Source organism: Ursus americanus, chromosome 1 (assembly GCF_024610735.1).
Source record: "Ursus americanus isolate L20-20 chromosome 1, mUrsAme1.1.p, whole genome shotgun sequence".
Taxonomy (NCBI): domain Eukaryota; kingdom Metazoa; phylum Chordata; class Mammalia; order Carnivora; family Ursidae; genus Ursus; species Ursus americanus.
The window spans coordinates 45673673-45696015 of record NC_142127.1 but is presented as its reverse complement, the minus strand read 5'-3'; the positions used below and the strand labels follow the sequence as shown (position 1 = coordinate 45696015).

At 38.1% G+C, this 22343-nt stretch overlaps 1 protein-coding gene across 1 annotated transcript in view; it reads right to left on the bottom strand.

Moving 5' to 3' along the window:
- Window positions 1–7941: 7941 nt before the first annotated feature.
- Window positions 7942–22343, bottom strand: part of LOC148110750 (uncharacterized) — a 275376-nt gene continuing 260974 nt past the window's right edge. Inside the window, exon 3 of the mRNA XM_087863015.1 lies at window positions 7942–8100. Coding sequence (XP_087719141.1) covers window positions 7942–8100 — 159 coding nt within the window. The remainder of the gene's footprint in view (window positions 8101–22343) is intronic.

The window sequence follows — 22343 nt, the reverse complement described above, 5'->3', positions numbered from 1 at the left end:
CTTCTACTAGTCATTTACCAAATTGGATCCATTAGAAATTAATATTAAAATTCCTTAATAGTTTCCTCTCTGTAATAGAAATAAAACGAACGGACTACTCGTTCTGATACCATCTCCCATGGTGCAGTATGTCAGCCTTAGAACTGGAGAATTAAGGGGGTGCCTGGGTGGCTCAGTCGTTAAGCATCTGCCTTCGGCTCAGGGCGTGATCCCAGCGTTCTGGGATCGAGCCCTGCATCAGGTTCCTCCGCTGGGAGCCTGCTTCTTCCTCTCCCACTCGCCCTGCTTGTGTTCCCTCTCTCACTGGCTGTTTCTCTCTCTGTCAAATAAATAAATAAAATCTTAAAAAAAAAAAGGAATGGAGAATGAAGATAGTCAAGCAATGAGTTGAAAGTATTGTGACTTGATGGTATAAAATAGGTTTGAAGGTGGTGTACCAAATTCTTCCCTGATGTTTATGAAAAGCAATGGTCCTACCAAGTCACTAGAGAATGATTACATGTCTTCTAATAAATCTGGAGCTATCTAGAATTTTAAGTGCTGAAATATTAAACCAAATAAACAATTAAACAGAATGAGTTTGGCAAGAAAGGATTTTTTTTTTTTTTAAACAAGTGGAACAACTGGTTCTTTGTCTTAGGCAATACAAAGTTTATGGTATTCTCTAAGACTTTCTGAGACCCTCTGGCTAGGACTTTGTGTACTCTTCTAATTGAGGCCTCATATACTATTTCATCAGTTTGGTGTTGCAAATAAAGAATCCTAACTGTGACATGCAGAATTTATTCATAGAACATTATTTTAGCCCCATACCCATATTTATAGATGTGGAAAAAGAGTCCAAAGATAGAATCATGTAGCTCTTCACAAAGAGAAAGTTTCATCTGCTATTATTATTTGTGTTTCACATTGATTATTAATAGGTTGTTATTCTTAAAATTCATCATGGGCACTATATATTTTAAAGCGCATGTGAAGCTGCATTAACCAGGAATAAGAAGTTATGGTTATAAGTATTTATAATTAATTTTGATTTCAAGTAAATAAGGTATTTCTAATATTAAATATCCATAAAAATTGTACAGAGAAAACACACATTTTTAATGAAAGTATTTGCTTAAAATCTGAAAATCCAATTACTTTACAAATTTCATATACCTTGAAAAATGGATTTTAAAAATTAATTAGTGAATATTCTTGGTGGCTCCTCACCCTCTTCCCATATCTGGGGATATCTAGAGTTTAGGATTGCCCCTAGAACGTTAGTTTTCTATCATGGTGAAAAATAGCCAAATACTCCACTCCTTCAAATTTGTAAACATTTTTAAAACATATTGATGAACATTTTAATCAATTCTGAAAGCACAAAAATCAAGTGTTCCCTTTTCTTTTAAACCTGGCATCCTTCTTAATCTGGCAGCTGAGTGTAATTAACCTGAATTGTTTTACTCTCAGCTTAGAATCTAGAACTTTCTCTTGCCCTACCACATGGGGATAGAAAGACATTTATTGAATTGCTGAGCATCAAATATATAAAAGTGTCCCTATCTCCTCCCAGATTCCTTACTTTCAATACTCCTTCATGATTTTGCTAGATCTACCTGGAATTTTCACTTTCCTTCTCAGTGAACGTTTGCTGAATTTATGGCTATTGCTGTGTTTGTTTCTGACACCAAAAAAAAACAGTTCTTTAATAACTGGACTCTAGCTATTTCTCAAAAGCTTCATAGAACTGCTTTATTGTTTTTTCCATTCTCTTCTTACTTTTTTCCCTCCATTTCTGCTTCTGTCTCTCTGTGTCTCTTTTTCTTCCTCCCTGCCTGTCCTCTCTTCTCTCCCTCTCACTCTTGCATCCTTTCTTTCCTTTCTTCATTCAAAATCACTGCCCCAGGGCAGTCTCTTAGTCATGTGCTAATCCTTAGTGACAGGGTTTTTTGTCCTTAAACCCAACTAGGATTGCATCACCAACACCTGTCACCAAACTTCTCCAGGATGGACCTACTGCATTCGTGAACCTCTAACGTCGCCTTTATTTTGGAACACTGATGGTCATATGAGCTGTGCCAACCTGGATAAACACATTGAATCATAAACTCAGTTTAAGATGTGGGGTTCTTGTATTTCACCTTTGTGCTAACATTCTAATTTCAAACCTATTAGGTAATTCTCAAGTCCCTTTCCCAAGAATAACCAATTCCTTGTTTGGCTCCCATGTATGGACTCCACCTCTTCAGTCAGCCCTGTGATTCTGCCTGTACTCCTTGCCTCCTGTCTGGATCTGTCCTCTGGAGATCAGAATAGAGAAAGAATACCCCAAATGTGCAAGACACACATTGAGGAACAAAGGGAGGAGTCATTCCATACACTTTGCAATGGCGACAGTGGTAAAGTATAAGGGTTTTATTGATGTATATCTTTCCTCTGCTTCAAGTAACGGCATAGAAACTAGCAGTATAGTTGCTCCAATCATGGGAAGAAGATCACCCAGGGAGGATTCTAACCCAAATCTTCCCAAATATCATCAAAATATGACTTTGTATGCTTTTAAGAATGAAGGAAAAGGGAAAATACTTTTTTTAAGTCTTAGCTTAAATGTCACCTTTTTGTTGTGGCTGATCATGACCATTCTAATAAAAAATGCAAACCTCGTCCATTCCCTCTGTCACAGTCTGTATTTTCTATAGAACTTACTACCTTCTGGTGTGTAATTTACTTCTTCATTATTTTTATTGTTCATGGTGTGTTTCTGCCTGTTATAATACAGGCCACACAAAAGCAGGGCTTTTCTTTTCTTTTCTCTCTCTCTCTTTTTTTTTTTGTTCTGTTTTATTCATTGATGCCCCCAAGCACTTAGACCAACTACTACCTGGCAGATTTAAGCACTCAATAAATATTTACTGAGTGAATGAATAAATGGACAAGTGAAAATACCACATCAAAAATGTTCTCCAGGAATAGATATACATTCTGATTCTATAATCAGAATATTTAAAAATAACAGTTCTTTGCAGTTACAAGGAGGTAAAAGGAATGAATGAGTTTCAAGAGGGATATTTATATTTGTTGTTCTCTTTCTTTGATGGCATCATGTTTTAAAATTAAGTATGACCATACATAAGCTCAAAATGAGGTCCTGGGATTTTGATTATTAATCAATGGACATTTTCCAGCATTCCAAGGTGTTGATTTATAGCCTCCATGTGAAAGACCTCATGAATAGACCTTTCATTACAATTTCCTCAGAATAGCAAACTTCCAGCTGCCCCTTCCGGTAGAGCCCATGATTTAACTCTGGAATTTGTTTTGACTCACTGATTATAAAAGCAACTGAAAGGAATATGTGGGAGTCATTGAAAAACTGAAGGTAAAACCCACTTTAAGAAAGAAAGGGGAAAAAACCCCATCTGAATAAACAGATGAAACATACCAAATACTTAGGATATTACAAAAGGATTCTTCATTTTGTGAAGGTTGTTATCTCAGGATCATTTTACTTTATTTTATTTGAAGATTTTATTTATTTATTTGAGAGAGAGAGAGAGAGAGAAAGCGAGCCCAAGCAGGGGGAGGGGCAGAGGAAGAGGGAGAAACAGACACCCCACTGAGCAGGGAGCCCAATGTGGGGCTTGATCCCCAGACCCCAAGATCACAAACTGAGCTGAAGGCAGATGCTCAACCGACTGAGCCACCAAGGCACCCCTCTCAGGATTATTTTAAATTGTGCTTCACTGACAACATTTTTACTAATGAAAAGTCTCCTATGTGAATTAAAATAACATGGCTGTCTTATAGGAGATTGTCTGGGGCATGAAAGAAGATATGGAGCCTGTGTTGGGAGTCTTGGGTCCACCGTGGCGTTTGTCCAGAGACTAGGTCTAAAGCCTGTTGTCTGAGTCTCATTAGACAGAACGAATCAGTCAGAGCAGAACAAATGGTGCTGATGGCCTCACTGGAGCTGCTCTGTGACTAAATGTCTGATTTATTTATGTTTCCAAACAAAGCCCTTTTTTATTAAAGGAATAGTTCTGTTAATTTTAAAGTAACCTGTTACTGCATTTCATTTAACTTTGTTGACTTTTAAGTATTTAGAAAATGGTTTGCTTCCTGACCTGAGAGGATTCATATTCCCAAGAAAATTAAGCCCTAGAAAAGATGTTACAGAAAAATGCATAGCCTCACAGTAGATATTTCTGTTCCAATGATAAAAGCATTGTTTTTCAGTATGCTGAAAAGGGAACGCAGATGAAACGATTTTTTCCTTATCACTAGGAAATACTACAGTGAGGAGACCGCCACTAGCTCTTGAAGGCAATCTTTTTAATATGTGGATTATTGCTAAGATTTATTTTACAAACACGGGTTATCTTTACACTTACCCACATACTTTTTTAATTAAGGTAAATTTGCAGAGAGAGGATAACTTAAAATGAGCAAGTAGCATCTGAATCCTTTCCAATGAAAAGGGTGGACAAATTCTTTGGAGAAATGACATCTGCTAAGACTGGGCTGTCCCAAACAGGACTATTTACATTCAAATTAATTAGGCTTCCATAAAATCAACAAGTTGCTTGGTCGCACCAGCAATTTTTTAAGTGTTTAATAGCCACCAGTGTGGTAGTGGCTAGTGGTTAGCACACTGGACAGCAGACATAAGGAGCTCTTCTATAATATAAAAAGCATTTCCCTTAAATGTCTCTAAAATTATTTTAAATGAAAAAATAAGATACATAAACAACAGTAACTCACACACAAATACATATATGGCACATACATCAGTATTTCAGAAACACTTGTAACTGAAAGGATCCCACCACTTAAAGAGGAGTAGAAAAATAGAAAAACCAGAACCCCCAGTTTGATTTGTAAAATCTATCAGAGGAGATGAATTGCCATTATAAGAATAAGAATGAACCTGCTTTAATGGAGCACAATAAAAAGAGAAATACAGCAAGTAATTTCTAAGGTTTATTACAAAAGCCTTGAAAGAATGACTTTGAATGCATATTTTATCTGTTAGCATTTTATATGTTGATGACTTAGAAGATTAATATTAAAATTATGGTTTAGGGACTAAAAGTGAAAAGCAGGTAATTGTCATATTAAATCATTTAAACTTGATGAACATTACCCAATCGTCTGTGCTATTTGAAGCACCCTTTGATCCAGAATTTTTCTGCAGAAAAAATAAATTTTTTACTCTATATACAGGTAGATCAAAGTAAAGTAGATCAAACCATGTAAATCAGTATCTAAGACCCCCAATATTCACTCTCCAACTTACTGGTTTTAAAATATCTAAAAGAAATTTCACACATAAGATTTTATATTACTGTGGTACAGTTAATCAAACCATTTATGCGAGTTTGTTTTCTTCTCTTGCATCTATTACATCACCCAGATTTGTCAAATTATGGATTTGTCATGCTTGACATTTAATTTCAAATGAGCCAAGTCTTCCTAGAATCATTGGAACAGCTAACAATTAGAGTACACCCAAAGAAAATGTGAATGGAATGCACCAACATGCACAGGAAGCACTATGATTTATCCGACACAAGTATATCGGTAAGGAAGGCAGAGCAAACCTAATAAAGGGCGGTGAAAGCAGTTAAACACAACCTGGGAGTGGATGGATCATCAAGCATAGAAAGAAATCTGGGGAAATCTCAGTGCCTTTCTGTGCAGCTACCCAGGACCTGCAGTTGAGGATAAAGGGGGAAACTAATCCAACAGCCATTGCTACTCCAGAGTCCTGAGATGCATCCTTTGACCAATTTGCACTGATTTAACTAAATCCCAAGAATGCAGATCGTTAGGTAGCTACATTGTGTTGGTCTACTGAAGTTTCTTTCTAAGATTCTACTGTTTATGAAAGAGCTATAAATAAATATTGTTTCCAAGTATGAAACTCTTGAGGCTACTTAAGATGTTTAGTATGTGAGCCATCACAGTTACTCATATAATCCTACACTCTGACATCTTCATTACCACATTTTATTCAGACACACGTGTTTATCTTCTTGGAATAAAGTCTCTTTGCAGCAGACTAGTAACATCAATGTATTCTTTAGTTGTGTAGGTTTTGTCAAGCTCATACAAAGCCTGTCAAAGCTAACTATAAGTATTAAAAGGGCTCATACTTGTTCCACCTAAGATAGAAATTTTGGGCACCACGGGAGACATAAAGGATCCCATAATGAAGGAAGTTTCTTTCTTTTACAAGTAGTGACACATAGAAATTTCAGTTCTTGTGCATTGTACAGATAGAATATAAGTTAGCTGCTATGTTATCTCTAGGACAGTTTTCCCACTCTGTGTTTTTCAGTTTAGCTTTTGATATTTTCAATATACCTGGAAATTTAAACCTGAGGTCACTCTTAAATTTAAGTCATATCTTGACACTCAGTAATGGTTACCTTCCAGAATACCTTTTTAAGTGTGTAAAATAAAGAGGCTTTTGAAAATCTTTGCATGGGAACCTAAGAAAACAGAGGAGAGAAGCGAGGCAGGATGAGTGAAGGTGTTCATCTCATGTAACACCGGTCAGTTTGCCAACTTCATCTTTGCCTCCCTATGCTAAGATCTCCACGGGCCAGCCTCACCTGAACATAAATCATTCCTAAAGCTTCTCTTTTTTGGCCTCTGCTAACCTGATTCTCTTGCATTCTTCCAAGTGCTCATAAAGTTGAATCACAAGCCTGAAATATGTGGAGTAACTTCCTTAAGACTGACACTAATCATATGAGGATATCAATCGGGCATACAAAAATGAACTGAAAATGAAAACTAGAAATTGAAATCCCAAATTACCTGTGTTTAGAAATCCATGTCCATCCAGTTCATCATCAGCAAACTCCCCTTTATTCTTCCCACATCCACCTCCCAGTCCAAATTACAATACTTAATCAATTGGAATCGGAATGGCCTGAATCACACATAAATTATCCAGAAGCGCATAAAGTTTCTCAAACTTTAATGTGCACATGAAATATTTGAGGATCCTGTTAAAATGCAGATTATGGTTTGATAGGACTGGTATGGGGCCCACATTTCTGCATTTTTAATATGCCTCCAGGTGATGTTGATACTCTGAGTCACAGATGACACTTTGAATATCAAAGTTTTAAAGCAGAGCATTATTGGCTTTCCCAAATTGTGAACTGCCTGCTATATTCTACACTGCTCATGTTGACTGGCCACTTGACATCCTAAAAGTTGTACTAATTATGACCTTTAACAAACATCAGAAATACTATAGTATGCATTACTTGGCTACAATGAAAAAAAAAAAAACCAAAATGTGACTAATCAGAAATGATAAATGATATCTGCATTTTCCAATAAATTATTCATATTTTGCACTTGTGTCATAGTTGAAAATTTTATTAATAGTGTAATTTCTAACATATGAGCTATTAATTTTTTAATGACATTGGTAAAATATTAATCAAATTTATGAGGTTTTCTCCTAAATTATGACACTCTCATGTCACTTTTTATTCCAAATTCATTAAGCACATTTAGTTTAATTGTCTGAAAAAAAGAGATGCTGAAGGCATTTTCCATTTTTTAAAAATTTTGCCATTGACAGTTACTTATATTTTATTCTTTTATTATCCCACAGACAGAGAGACAAATATGTCTCCTTTTCACAAAAGGAACAGTCAGATGATAGTCAAATGACTGTTCAAAAAGTCTAATACTGAAAATGCTTATTGTGCTAGTTTAGAATCAATTAAAATATATTTTAGTTTTAAAAATTAAAGTACATATAATAGAGAAGTATTTAAATATACCTCTATTTTTCCTTAATTGTGTTTCTTGAGCTATATTCTCTCATTTTTTCTACTTAATTTTTAAAACAAAACCTTAAATATTTTCTTATTTAACCACTGATGTTGTACAATATATGATCCCAAGAGATCACATCAAAATATTGTGCTAACCTTCAAAGATGTGGCTGTGACCACTTTCAGGTGACATCTTGTCAAAAGATGTTTCCTCGCCTTTCTTGTCTGAATCATTCACAGAATCATCGGACTGGCTCCCAGGGTGACTCTTAAATGTTGGTGAACACAAACTTCTCTCAATTTCCACTTCCTGTTAGAAGACATTAAAGGGATGCATATTAAAAGCTATCAGTGGGAAACAGATGTGGTTTTCAGGGGGTTTAGAAGGCAGGAATGAGAGAGGAGGGGGGTTCCCATGACTGATGTTTTCCAATATGCTTCGGGTAAAATTCTGATAACTTAGCCAAGAATTGCAAACACATATCTGACACTTAGTTTACTTTTCTGCCACTAGTTCAACTTCTGAATTAGCTTTTCTTTCATGTGGCTTTTTTTGCTCTCATAAAAGAGAGAAAGTGGAAATAAGGGTCACAATATAATATATATGTAATATATGTTAATAGATGCAACTTCCTAAGACATGAGAAACGTCCATGAAGGACTTCAAAAAAAATAGCAATATATTGACATTATATGCTTAAGACAGAAGGAAATGCCTTTTTTTTTTAATGTCACGTTCACCCTGTAATAATAATCTTAGTAATTACAGAGCTCCCAAATTACAAACCCATTCAGCCACCATTAAGTAAGTAAGTTTGGCAATTCATAAAGATTGTGAAATTACTTCTTTGAGACAGTGACTTAAAATAGAAGCAATAAAAGTTTCCCAAAGGAAAAAAGGATAAAGGGTATTTCAAATAGAGGGAATCTAGTGTTCCTTATTTTATAGATTAAGTAATAGAATGTAATAAAACAAACTGCATCAATCAGAGTAATTGTTTTGAATAAAAAATTGTAAAAAGCTAGTAAAGGAGCTAAGACAGCTTGAAAAGCAAAAGTATAATTTTCTTTAAAAAATCAAGTAATATATTGAAAATTGTCTCAATAGCTACACATAAGTTTTAGATTTTTATATATGAAGTTATATTTTCTAAACAACAGCAATTCAAACAATGATGTGACAAATTGCTCTTTATTTCCATTACATTTAAAATATACTGGAATGAATGAGTTAAGTTTGAGAGACAGCTAAAAACTCAAACATTTCTTAGAATAGATATGCTTTCTACATCTATGATAGGATGGAAAGGCAAGGCTTTTGGAAAATAACTTCTTAGCATGCTTATATTTTCTAATTTTCACATCCATTTTTCATATATATATATATATTATCATATCAAATATACATATATCAATACATAACTAGAAAATAGTGGTATGCATTTAATTATCTCATCTTCAAATACCCTCCAAATACACGATGTTTACTATCTTCATTACTGTGAACTTGGTCTGGAACTAAAAACATTTACAGGAGAAAAACAGAGAAAAAGGAGTTTCCATTTTTTCAGGGCATTGCCCTTAACATTTGTGCTTGCAGCTATTATAAAAAACCCAAATGTTCATAAAAGTAGTGATGTTTATGTTGTTGAGAGACAATGTCAGACATGCCTGGCATGTGGGTGTGAGCTCCTTAGCTAGTGAACAGGAAGAGTCCTCACGTCAGTTCCTTCTGGTATCCTCTTCCACTGTCATGTAAAGTGATTGCTATGAAATGGATGCAGTATTTATCTGCTTTTGTTTTAGCAATTTAACCCAATTCCTAGCATCAGCAAAAATAAAATAAGATAAAGATAAAATGAAGATGCTTAAAAAGCAGTGATTCCTGTTCAGAAAATTCTGTTTTGACAAAGGGTGGAATGCTAAATATGGTCCATGGACTCAACTGACAACATGAAAAGATCACCTCTCTGTTTAATATAGAATCATGGCAATGTGATTTGGTGAAACTGTTCAAGAAAATATCTCAGCCAGTGATGACACTAACTTATGCTATATTGGTGTTCTCAACTTCAAATTCACAAATGCCAAGAGTACATCATATACCGAGGTGGTAAAAGACCCCACAGTCCATATATGAATGCGGCAGACCTGTTTCCAAGCCTTGACCTTCAGATCCAAGTCATTCTGTGACAAGTTCCTTAGAGTAAATTCCTTAAGTCAAGTGGGAGGGAGGGGTTTGTGTAGGGACATAAAAAATTTCAGAGAAGGTTGAATTGAGCTGTCTCTAATAACAGCAGGGATCTGCTTTAATCTCTTTTAATTTGTTTTATGCACTGTTTCCACAAAAGATTTACTTTAAGTAAAAATCTGCAGGCTTAAACAAATGCACAAAACACCAGTTTAGAAGGAAAATATGCAGCACTTGATGATGAGAAACTTGGATTCAAGCTCTCTCACTATTTATGAAGCTGTGTGGCCTTGCTTTGGCTCCTTGATGTATCTGAGACTAAGTTTTCTCATATGGTATGTTAAGAGACTTAGTCACTAAATATCTAACTTTCAACAACCAAACATTTGTAGTGCAATTTTATTTGAAATAAAATAAAACAAAATAAAAAGTTATTATTCATCTTTTGTAGCTTCCACTCTAGTGAGGGAGACTGTAATACAGCACATAAATCAATGTAAATATGCAACAATGTACAGATCAGAAAACAGAGGTATATAAATAGCGAGTATCTAAAATAGGGGAACTAACTTACTGAGAAAGGTCATGCAAAACTCCCCTGGGGAAAAGATTTGCAGCTGATATTTGAAGGAGAAATGGGGCTTAACTAAGTGAAGAACCTTCCAGGTGGAGAGAACAACATGTACAAATGTCCTGGGGTGGGAGGAAGCTCAGTAGATAGAAATGAGACTGAACCAAGGAGCCTGAGAGACAGCAAGATGTTGGATGAGCTGCAGGGGTAGGCAGAGGCTAGAATATGATCTGGAGGGCCATATTAACTATAGTGGTCCTAATCAAATGGGGAATTACTGAAGAATTTTAAGAAAGTGTGTGTGTGTGCGCGCGCACATGCATATGTACACATGACATAACCAAGTCTGCGTTGTGAGAAGCTTGGTCTTCCTCTAGAGTAGGTTTTTTCAACATTGGCGTCATTGACATTTTGAAACAATTCTTCATTATGGGGGCCAATTCTGTGCATTGCAGTATATTTAACAGCATTTCTTGTTTCTACCCACTAGATGCCAGTAGCACTACCCCTCCCCCCCAGTCACGACAATCAGAAGTGTGTTCATATATTGACCAATCTTGTGCAGGAAGCAAAATTACTCCTGTTTGAGGATAGTTCTAGAGTAGGATAGACTGGAGGAAGGTCAAACTATGCATGGGAAGATCAGTGAGGAGCCCGTGACAGTGCTCCAGGCAAGCAATGTCCATCTTGGAAGAGTGGTGATGGAGATAGAGAGAAGTGAACTAAGTTAAAGCTATGATGCAAAACTGACAAGGTTAGATAACAGATTGAGTCCGAGGAGAGAGAATTTCATTTTCCTTTCTGGCAAATACAACAAAAGGGATTGTAGTACCATTAAACAATGTTCAAGCACCAGAAGAAGGCTGGTTTGGGACAAAGGACAGATCATGAGTTGGGCATCAAGATGTCCAGATGGCATCTGGATGTGTAGCCTTGGAGCTTAGAGGTGAAGTCCTAACTGAACAAGCGATTTGTGAGTCATCTGCCTTTTAGTGGTAATGGAAACAACGATGTGGATGACCTTGCTTTGAGTGTGATGAGAAACAAGTCCAGGACCAAGCCCTGAAAAATGCTGACATTTAATTTTATAGTACAAGAGCAAAAGCAGACAAGAAGAAAGAAGAAAATCAGAAGGAAAGGATATCTTTAACAATATTGAACTCTTATTGAGAGTGTAAATTTGGTAAGGACTTAAATATGTCCTTTGCGTTTAGCAACATGGATATAAACTGTTGAGCAAAATGATTCTGGTGGAAGTAAAAAGGTTGGAAGACAGATTGTAATGGGTGAAGGACTGACTGGGAGTCAGTGAGTGTAGATAACTTCTTGAATAACTTAGTGTTAAAGTGGAAAGGATAAGTAGAGCAATAACTTGAAAGACATACTTTGTCAAGTCTCTAAAGGGAGGGACTCCATATGTTGACAAGCCAACTGGAAGGATTAAGTGAAACAGAGAGGTTGGCTGTGCAGAAGAGAGATGGAAAAATAATGTTGTAAAACTCCTGAGAGGGGCAAGAAGATGGAACCCAAAGCATAGATAGACATATAACCCAAAGACAGAGAACATAAGGCATTCCCATTATCGCTGAGGGGAAGGAAAGTGACATCAATGTATATATAGATAATCTGTATGCTTGGTAGCCTCAAGATAAGTACACTTCTGTCTAACATTATTTATTTTCTCTGATAGAATGTGAGGTCTGATTAAAGTGGGAGGAGTATTTGAAAAGAATAAAGTTTAATTTTATTGCTGTGGGGAATGGGAAAGTGACAGAGATGACCATGGCTAATGGAGCACTGGGAACTCATTTGGGGTTGGTGATATTAAATTTACAGGGCTACACATAGACCCTGTTGAGTGACTTTGTCTGAAAATTCTCCACAGTTCTACTTCAGGTGATGAGAAAGCAGGGAGCTGACTTCAGCCAGGTAGAGGTTTTGTGAGGAAAAAATAAAAAGAAAATGTGTGTTGCAGGGTAGGCTAAGGTCCATGTGGGAGGGCAGGCACAAGAAAATGTAGGTTACTGTTAAGATAATTAAGAAAGTGACTGGGAATGATACACCATGGAATGTAAAGGATTAAAAGGGAAGAAAGGAAAGGAAGGGTAGAATGGAAGACAGTAAAAGGATCAACAGACTGGAAACATGGTGAATTTAAAGACTGCTTGTACTGTGAATACTTGGCCAAGCAAATTGGAAAGAGAGGAGACCAAGATGTCTGCTTTAGCGATTTGAGAAGTAGAACAGTTATAATGACTAGGATCTGGTTGTGGCCACTAAAATGAAAGCAGAGCAGGTAGAGGAGAAAGTCATTATATAGGAGAAAAGCTAAAAACTCAGAGGCTGTGCTGGTGTCTCAGGATAATGGAAGGGCGTGGAAGGCAGAGAAAGACTGTAAGTTAAGTGTCAACACTTCTAGAAAACAAGGGAAACTTAACCAAAATTTAATAAATAGCAGTGATGAAGGGGGACAAGGGAGTACATCTGACTGGCATGATCCTCAAATGAGTCAAGTTTCTAACAAGAGAGTGGGAGAGAAATGGTTAGAAAGGACAATGGCCTCAAATTACATAGATTCAGGGATTGTGGTGTTTTCAGGGGTAGCCATGTTTCTTTTAAGCATGAAGATAGAGGAAGCATTTAGAGAAAAATCTGAGGGTAGAGAAGAGGCTCCTGACTGTGGAGAAGTAATACCAGAAGCACTGGGGGAAGCTCTGGCTTAAATAATATCTAAATAAAATCTCTCAACAATGTCTACAATCTTTTCTAGCTTTAAGAAACCTTGAAACCAGGAAAACACGGAGAACTTAAGCTTAAAAGAGAATGAGATAATTTTTCTTTGTTATGTATGTACATTTCTTTCTTTAACATAATGTATAATTATAATATTAGAAGATAAATTATATATTTTTTATAATATGAGAATGAAAAATGCCAACGTTTAATCACGAGCTAACATTAACTTCACAAGAGATTGTGGTGCTCTGTAGAATCATCTAAATTGCTCAGAACATCTTACCAGGAATTTCAAAAGAAAACAGTTTGCCTTATTACCTTGTATTTTCTCATCTTAGTATGACCCATGAGTGAAGAAGTCACTGAGGAGGGAGGGGGTGAAAGATGAGCATGGACTAATACAATGAAAATATGTGGACTTGTCTATATTTAAATGCCAAGCTAGTTCATGTACATTCCCAATCTCAGTGGGTTCTTGCCTTTAGAGAAATAGAAATGCTGCAATAGGCAAATGTAGGAAGTTTTATGCCAACATAAAGAGAAGGGTGGAAAGAAAAAATGGCAAATTATCAAAATACAAGATACAAGAAAACAGATCTCTTCATAATGAATTCTGTTACACTGAGGGGAAAAAGAGGACTCCTATCATGGCTTGAACAATGCATGAATGAACAAGAAGATTGTTTTTTTAAAAAAATATTTTATTTACTTATTTGAGAGAGTGTGTATGTGTGTGTGTGTGTGTGTGTGTGAGAAAGAGTGAGAACAAGGGGGGAGGGGCAGAGGGAGAGGGACAAGCAGACTCCCTGCTGAGCAGGAAGCCTTATGGAGCTCAATCTCAGGACCCTGGGATCATGACGTGAGCTGGAGGCAGACGCTCAACTGACTGAGCCATCCAGGCGCCCCAAGAAGATTGTTTTATATTTCCTTTTTCCCAGTCCCTTTCCTGGAAGACTTTGCCTCCTCCTTCTTTGTACTAAAAGTATCCCTTCCTTCATAACCCAATGCAGTGCAGCCCCCTCTGTGAAGCTCTTTCCATCATTTCATTCTATACTCACCTCGCATTCATTCAAAATATATTTTTTTTAACATTTGATATGTCTCAAGCACTGTTCGAGGCACTGCGAATACAAACATAATTAAGGTGCAGGCTGGGTCCTCAAGAAGCTCATAGTCTAGTGGCAGAGAAAGATACACCAACTCAGCTTTATAGTACAAAAATGAGTACGTAACAATGAGACATAGGCACGTAATAAGGAAATGTGGACACACAGAAGGAGGATTCCTGGGTCAGAGAAAATTTCCTGAGGAAAGTTATGTCACAGGTGAATCATGGGCTGGAGTTGAACTCCATCCTGTAGGTAACAGAAGACCTTGAACGTGAATTAAATAGGGGTGACAAGATGAAATTTATACTTTAGATAGATATATTTGTCAGCTGTACGAAAAACTTTTACTAATGAGATAAGCTGGCAACATCGAATAGAGTAAGTGTAGTAAGAAATTTATTAAAATTTCCAACTAAGAGACAGAACAAGCCTACAATAGAATACTGAGAAGGGGAGTAGAAAGAGAGAGAGAGAGAGAGAGCACATTAAAAAAAAATATGTGAGGGGCGCCTGGGTGGCACAGCAGTTAAGCGTCTGCCTTTGGCTCAGGGCGTGATCCCGGCATTCTGGGATCGAGCCCCACATCAGGCTCCTCCACTATGAGCCTGCTTCTTCCTCTCCCACTCCCCCTGCTTGTGTTCCCTCTCTCGCTGGCTGTCTCTGTCGAATAAATAAATAAAATCTTTAAAAAAAATATGTGAGCATAAAATTAGTAATTTGTAGGATAAAGTAATTTGCAGGAGGAATGGAAAAAGTCTAGCATAACTCATAGATATTCTCATTTGATGGCTCTATGAAATTCACACAACAAGATGAATCTCTTCCCTAAAACAATCAGAGCCTTAGTGAGGTGAAGGACACTTTCACGTTCCCTTCTGGACCCATTACAAAGTGCAAGGTGATAGGAGGGATCCTGGGCCATCAAGAGTATGCCACACCCTCAGTTTTGAGGCAGTACTACCCTGGATGAGAGCCACAGGGAGTCTCACAAACATATGTTCTTTGTTCCTCCCAATATACATTTCACACATGAAAGGGAAACGGAACTGTTTCATGGAAACATTGATAAAGAACAACAGGTTTAAAAATGATGCCTGGGTTTCATTGTTGAGGGTTTGGCAGTGAATGAAGTTTTTGACATGTTGAATATGAGTTTTCCATGAGACATCCAGATGAAGATACCCAGGAGGCAGTTAGATTCCTCAAAAGAGAAGTCTGTGCTGGAGTGAAAGATTTAGGACTCATTAGCAAGAAGGTGAGAGTTATAATAGTAAGAGTCTATTAAATTACTCAATTAGAGTACGCAAAGCAAGTGCAGAGAGCTGAGAAAAGCAGCTCAGTGGCATTCAAGGGACAGGCAAAGGAAGAGTATCTGGGGAGGCAACAGAGGAGGGCTGTCAGAAGCAGGGCCACACCCAGCCTGCATGGTCCCTCTGTGTGAGTTATTAAGAAAATGCCTCCTCCTCAAGACAAATTACTCCATCTGTCAAGAAGTTGTCACAAGATACTGATTTTGTTAGATCAGAACATGTTACTGCCACCTGCTGGAGATTGTTCTAATAGCTATGCCACTCTACCTTATTTTTGACAGGAACCTCTTTCCCTTAGATGTGTGAACTTGGGTAGCTTACAATCTGCACAACTATATATGTACTCTTCAAGGAAGAGTAAAAGCCATGAACACCAAGGATGTAGGGCATTTTAAAGGCAGCATGGAGTTTAGAGAAAAATAACCAATGAACAACATCCCCTGGTTTGGGCAGTTATGAGGTGACCTAGTTAAAAACCACAGAAGGAAAACTGTAAGGTAGTTGGTTTAGAAAGGACTGATAATGAACAGAGACAATGATATAAATACCTATCCTAATCCTGAGGAATTTTAATTTTAATAATAATAATTAAATAATAAATTATTAAATTAATTAAATAATAAAATTATTAATAATTTTAATTAAAATTAAAAACAATAATTAAATTAATAAAATTAAATAATAATAAATAGATAATAAAAACAACAATAGCTGGAGAATACTGAATACTCATTACATATTAGGCACTGTTTTAAGTACTTTTCATGTATTACACTCATGTAATCATCATGTCAACTCTATGAGAAAGTCCTATTAACCCCATTTTAAAGCTGATGACACTCAGGTTCATAGAAGGGGATGGACAAGGTCACAGAAGGTGAGGGTGATAGGAAGATATGTAGGGAGTGGGAAGGGGATCAGTGCTTTGAGCCTCCGTGGTCTTTCTCATCTCTGAAGAAAGCTCATGATGAGTCATGTGAGGAAAGGCAGAGGGTAGTTTTCCCATAAGACCCAATTTGGATTCAGAAGGCCAGAGTTCAAGGCGGAGCTCTTTCATTTAATAACAAAGTCACCTTGGCCAACTCTTAACATCCTTGAGCCTCAGGTTCCTCATCAGAAGAATGAAGACAACTACTGTCTTCCCTAGTTTACAGTACTTTTATAGGAATTGCTGCAAAGCAACAACAGTAGTCCTCACTCACATGCTCATGTGCAATGTCACCTTCACTCCCCTGGAAAGAAATAGTCTATTTCTTTACCTCTTTGAGTCAGGGTAGTCCTCGTGGCAGCTTTCCCCAATGAATACAGCAGGTATGCTTACCAGTGACTACCATGGAGTAAAAGCCCTGGAGAACAAAAGGAGAGGAGAGGAGAGGAGAGGAGAGGAGAGGAGAGGAGAGGAGAGGAGAGGAGAGGAGAGGAGAGGAGAGGAGAGGAGAGGGGAGGGGAGGGGAGGGGAGGGGAGGGGAGGAGAGGGGAGGGGAGGGGAGGAGGGGAGGGGAGGAGGGGAGGGGAGGGGAAAGAGTAAGCAGCACAAGCAGATATGCAAATGAAGAATCCTTGCAGCTTCTGGCCAAGTCTCTTGGAATGCACCCTTTCAGAAGCCATCACTATGCTTTGAAAGCTCAAACCACTTGGAGAGATCATTTGCGGGTGCGCCATTCTACAGCCCCAGCTGACTTCCCAGGCGAAAGGAGCATCAACTACCTGCGGTGTATGTGAGCCACCTTGGCTATTCAGTCTTGTAGAACCTTCAGGTAAATATGAACGATGGCCCCAGCCCACATTAGATGGAAACTGCAAGAAAGGTTCCCAGTAAGAACTGCTCAGTTGAGTCAAGTCAATCCACACAACCAGGAGAAATAAAAATAAATTGTATTAGGTCACCGAATTTGGGAGTGGCTTGTTATACAGTAATAAAGAGCCAGAAAATATTATCCTGACACAGTATATATCTTATTGTTCAGCTTCTGTGGCCCTCATTTTTCTATTCAGACATAAGAAAATGGAGAAAAAATACTCCTTGAAAAAATCATAAAGGCTAGCATTTTTTTTTAAGATTTATTTATTTGAGAGAGCGAGCGAGCACGGGGGGGGGGGGGGGGCGGTCAGAGGGAGCAAACACCCTCCTGAGCATGGAGCTAGATGTGGGCTCAAATACACAACTCTGAAATCTTGACCTGAGCCAAAATCAAGAGTTGGCCGCTTAATCAACTGAGCCACAGGTGCCCCAAGGCTGGCATTTCTTGAATGTCACTTTGTGACAAGTGCTCTGCTCTACATACAGCCTTTTTATTGAATACTTCTAACAGTACCTTGAGGCAGTTACCTCTATTTTACAGTGAAGAAAACTAAGGTTAGAGAGCTTAAGTGACTTGCCCAAGGCCACACAATAGAAAAAGATAAACCTAGGTCTCAGATGCTGGCCTGACTCTACGTCAGTATTTTTCATTGCCACATCAGCCTGTCTTGCTAGTGTAATTTATTTATTTATCTAGTGTAATTTGTCCTGGAAACTGAAGTACTATGGGTTAGAATCGGATGACAGGTGAAATATCAGCTCTGTAACAGTTGTAAGCGTGTCTTCTTCCTCCTCATACCTCTCAGCGTCATGCCTTATATACAGTGGGCATTTAAGAAACATTGAGCTGAATTTTCAAAATCTCATGACATTTTATATTGGCATAGCATCCAGCACCAGAAGCAAAGGAAATAGGCCAATACGATAACTGGATGGGGAGATCATGATTGTCACAACACAATCACGGTCTAGGTGCGTGTCACCCAAGAAGGGCCCAAAGAAACCACGTGGCTTACTCCCTCATTTTAACCACACTTGATACAGAATTTTGATGTTGAGTTTATCAGCTGGCATAATTGGGCTGCCTCATTTCCCAGTAACTTCTCAATAACTTGGCATTTAGAACCTTTTAACCTGGCTCCACCAGTCCCACTGGTGTGGGGGACCATCCCTCTGGTGTGAGGGACCATCCCTCTGGCTGTTCTCAAACAGCATCTTATTTATTCAGGTGTTTCCTGAATAAACTTTGCACTTGTGCTCCTCCTGTACTCATGTGTACCTGTCTAAATAGCAGTCTCCAATGATTCCACTTGCCATAATTTTCTGTAGAAACTACCACTGTCTTTTCCCATGAAGTTCAAGGGCCAGTTGCTTTAGGAAGTCTTCCCCTAATGCCACAGCTAAAAGTATTCAATCCCTCCTATCTCAAAACTCCTCAAGCATTGGCAGTCTCCTTAGTGCCTTTTTTCCATTTTGCTTTGTATGCTAGTCATTTTTGACACATCTTGTTTTTCCCATTACACTGTCAGCTCATTAAGGACATGCTTTATTCATCTTTATAGCCCACATGGAATCTAACACATTGCTTTCCTTGAACACTGCAGATACTTACTAAGTGTTGTTGAATGGACTCAAATAACTTGGATTTTATATTCACATAAAGCATTCAGAAGAAAATGCAATCTAAAAATGTCCAAAGATGGGGAAGACATGTCTCATAGAGTGAAAGGGGCAGACATAAAGAAAACAGGCTAACTCCCTTGGGTAGAGAGGGAAAACAAAATTTATGCATGACGAACCAAAACGTTACTGCCAATACTTTTAAATGTCCCTTCAGATAGAATTCAGTACCTGAAATACAAAATAACCAACATAATTTTTTAAAGCTTTAAACAAACAAAAATCCATGATATACAAGAGAAATAATAGGAGTACTAAAATTATTGTCTATAAACGAGAAAATATGCATTTTTCTAAAGCATTATAAAACAATTCCTTTTTTTAAAAAAATGGTTCATCAGTTCTCATGATATTTCTATTACTCCTCCCAGAATGGGTTTAAATATTAAATAAAAAATAGAAGCTACCATTTTCCAGGGAAGAAAATGCATCAATAATTTTTATGATTTTCAAATTGCTTTTATCAATCTTTATCTACTGTATGGCCATAAAATCAACACCATACATATCACTGCCATGGACACTTTACCCAGGGAGTTCTGTAGTTTCTACTCCTGTGCGCTTGGCGTATCCAGCCATGTTAATTAATTCATTTCACTTACTACTGTAATGGGCTGAATGGTGTGTCTCTCCCTAAATTTGTTTATCGGAGCTCTAATACCAGGTACCTCAGAATGTCACTGTGTTTGGAAATAGGAGTTTTAAAGATGTGATTAAGTTAAAATGAGGCCATTTCAGCAAGCCTAATCCAATCCGACTGGTGTCCTTATAAGAAGAGGAAATTGAGACACACAAAGAGATACCAGGGCGACACACGCAACCGGGGGATGACCATGTGAAGAAGTAGCAAGCCAGTGGCCATCCGCAGGCCAACAAGAGAGGCCTCAGAGGATACCAACACTGCTGGCACATTGATCTTGGACTTGTGGCTTCAGAACTGTGAGAAAATAAACTCTGTTGTCAAAGCCACCCAGTCTGTGGTGGCAGCCCCAGCAAACTAATAATGCTCCACTCAGACTCCGGGAATAATGATATAACTGGTCATTGACTATATCTACTAAATTTATAAGTTCCTCAGCAGCTTGAAATCAATAGATTTATTTACCTGGTTGTGTCTCATCAGCCAGACTAAAAACTCCTTGCTAACTACTACTGATTCTGCCACACCCTTGCTGGATGAACTTAACCAAACAACAATCAAAGCAGTTGCACACTCATAGGAATGCATATTCATCCCACGTGTGTATCCTGCATTGGGTGTAAGGCTCACATGTGATATGAGGTATGCAGGCCCTAGATTCTGAGACCAAGCCACAGGCAGAGGTAGCCTGGCTATTTCATAACCTCCTGACCAAAGTGAGATACAGCCCTACAATGCTGAATTTTTCAAATACATTCCCACTGTGACTCTGCCTGCATCCTAGTCAACTTTATTAAATTCTGACAGATTTTTAGGTCCTCGGGTGAAATGAATACAAGCGCTATCTGGCCCTTGACAAGCCAGCACAAACGAAGGCACAAAGTCCCGTAGAATTTCCTGGCATAAAGACCTAAAGCAAAAAAACCTGTAAATGCATAAATAGCAGTGACCATCAAGGTCATTCTATGTTTTATTTTGTGTTACATTTAATTTCTTGTCATTTAACTCTAGATTCACCACTTAAGGCCATTCTTCGCCTCGACTTTGGTTCCAGAATGGTATAAAGACATCCTGAATTTTATCACTCTGGCATATTATCCCTAAATCTGAGATGGGCGCTACAATCTACCGCCCCACCCCGCCCCACCATTTCTTCCCTAGGACTCCTGAAATGGATGCCATAGCTCTCAGGAACAAGGCTCTGAATCCTCAGTCTTTCACCTTTCCCTCTTAGGAAAGGGGGCTGGGATGGAGCGGGCACACACTATGAAATGCTCTCAAAGTAAAAGACCGTTGCTTGAGTTTCTGTAGATCATTTAGTGTGCCGCACCAATCAATCCTTCCCATATCGGCAAAGAATTTGACAGACGTATCATTCAACAAGGAGGTTTTCGCTCACAAATGCAGCTAGCCGGCAGCCATGTGGCTGTGGACTCAGGAGAACTCAGGTGAGGCAGAATCAGGTGCTTTCAGATGATGCTCTCTGGTGCCTGTGCCATGCCAGGGAGGCCAGTGAGCCTGGACATACAGGCCAACACTGTCACACAAACCTCACGTCTGCGGCTGGAAACAATGTCGCTATTAACTATGGGTAGTCCTTCAAACTTTCAGACTCCTGTTATGCTGTTTCTCTGCAGAATGAGCCTGTTCCTCCTCGCTTCTAGAAGGTGCAGATGGGTTAAAAAAATTCAGCCCATGTTCATCTGCAAAACCTTGTACTGTGCCCTGTATGGTTAGATGTCATTATTCTCTAGGAGGAGGATATTAAATGCAGAGGTGTTATAATTATACCCCTGGCTCATACCCCATTTTTGGTTGGGTCCAAAAATTATAACTTATATGTCCTAATTTATTAAACAAAATATTCTGCATATGTGCATACATCATTATTTAATATTCTCAGAAGAAAGACTTCAGGGAGAAGAAACGCTGATTCAAGTCACATGGGCACGTTCCCTAATTTCTTTAGATTAACTGATCTCATTTAGAAGCTGGGCATGTACGTGACCATTTGCTATTTGCTCCTGACCTAACAGATAGAACGCTGCAAAACTGAAAGAGGTATGCTTCCAAGTTCACTGAAGTTTCCCATGTACAAAAATAAAACATGTTACTATTTGAGCTTTGAGTGGCTGAGCATATCATTATGTTCTTTTGTTTTTCACCTCTTCAGAGACCATGTTCCTCTGACTTGCTGTGTGCCAGAGAAAGCCTGTGCCATTTATGCTCAGGGAGAACTGAACACAAATTTCCCATGAGATGCAGATTTTTACTGCTATGTGCCCTTATTTTCATGCTGGCATCACATTTAGACAGTTAATTTTCCATAAAAAGCAGAAATAATGCCTTCTTTCCCTTCTCAGTCAAGAATAAAATTCTGCAACTTGCCCTACTCACTCCCATTTTCTTAAATTGGGCCCTAAAGTATTTTATGATTATCTTTATTAGTTGGAGACTATATCCAGGCTTGAAATAATTCTAATGAAAAGAAAACTTCTATTAAAATATTCTAACT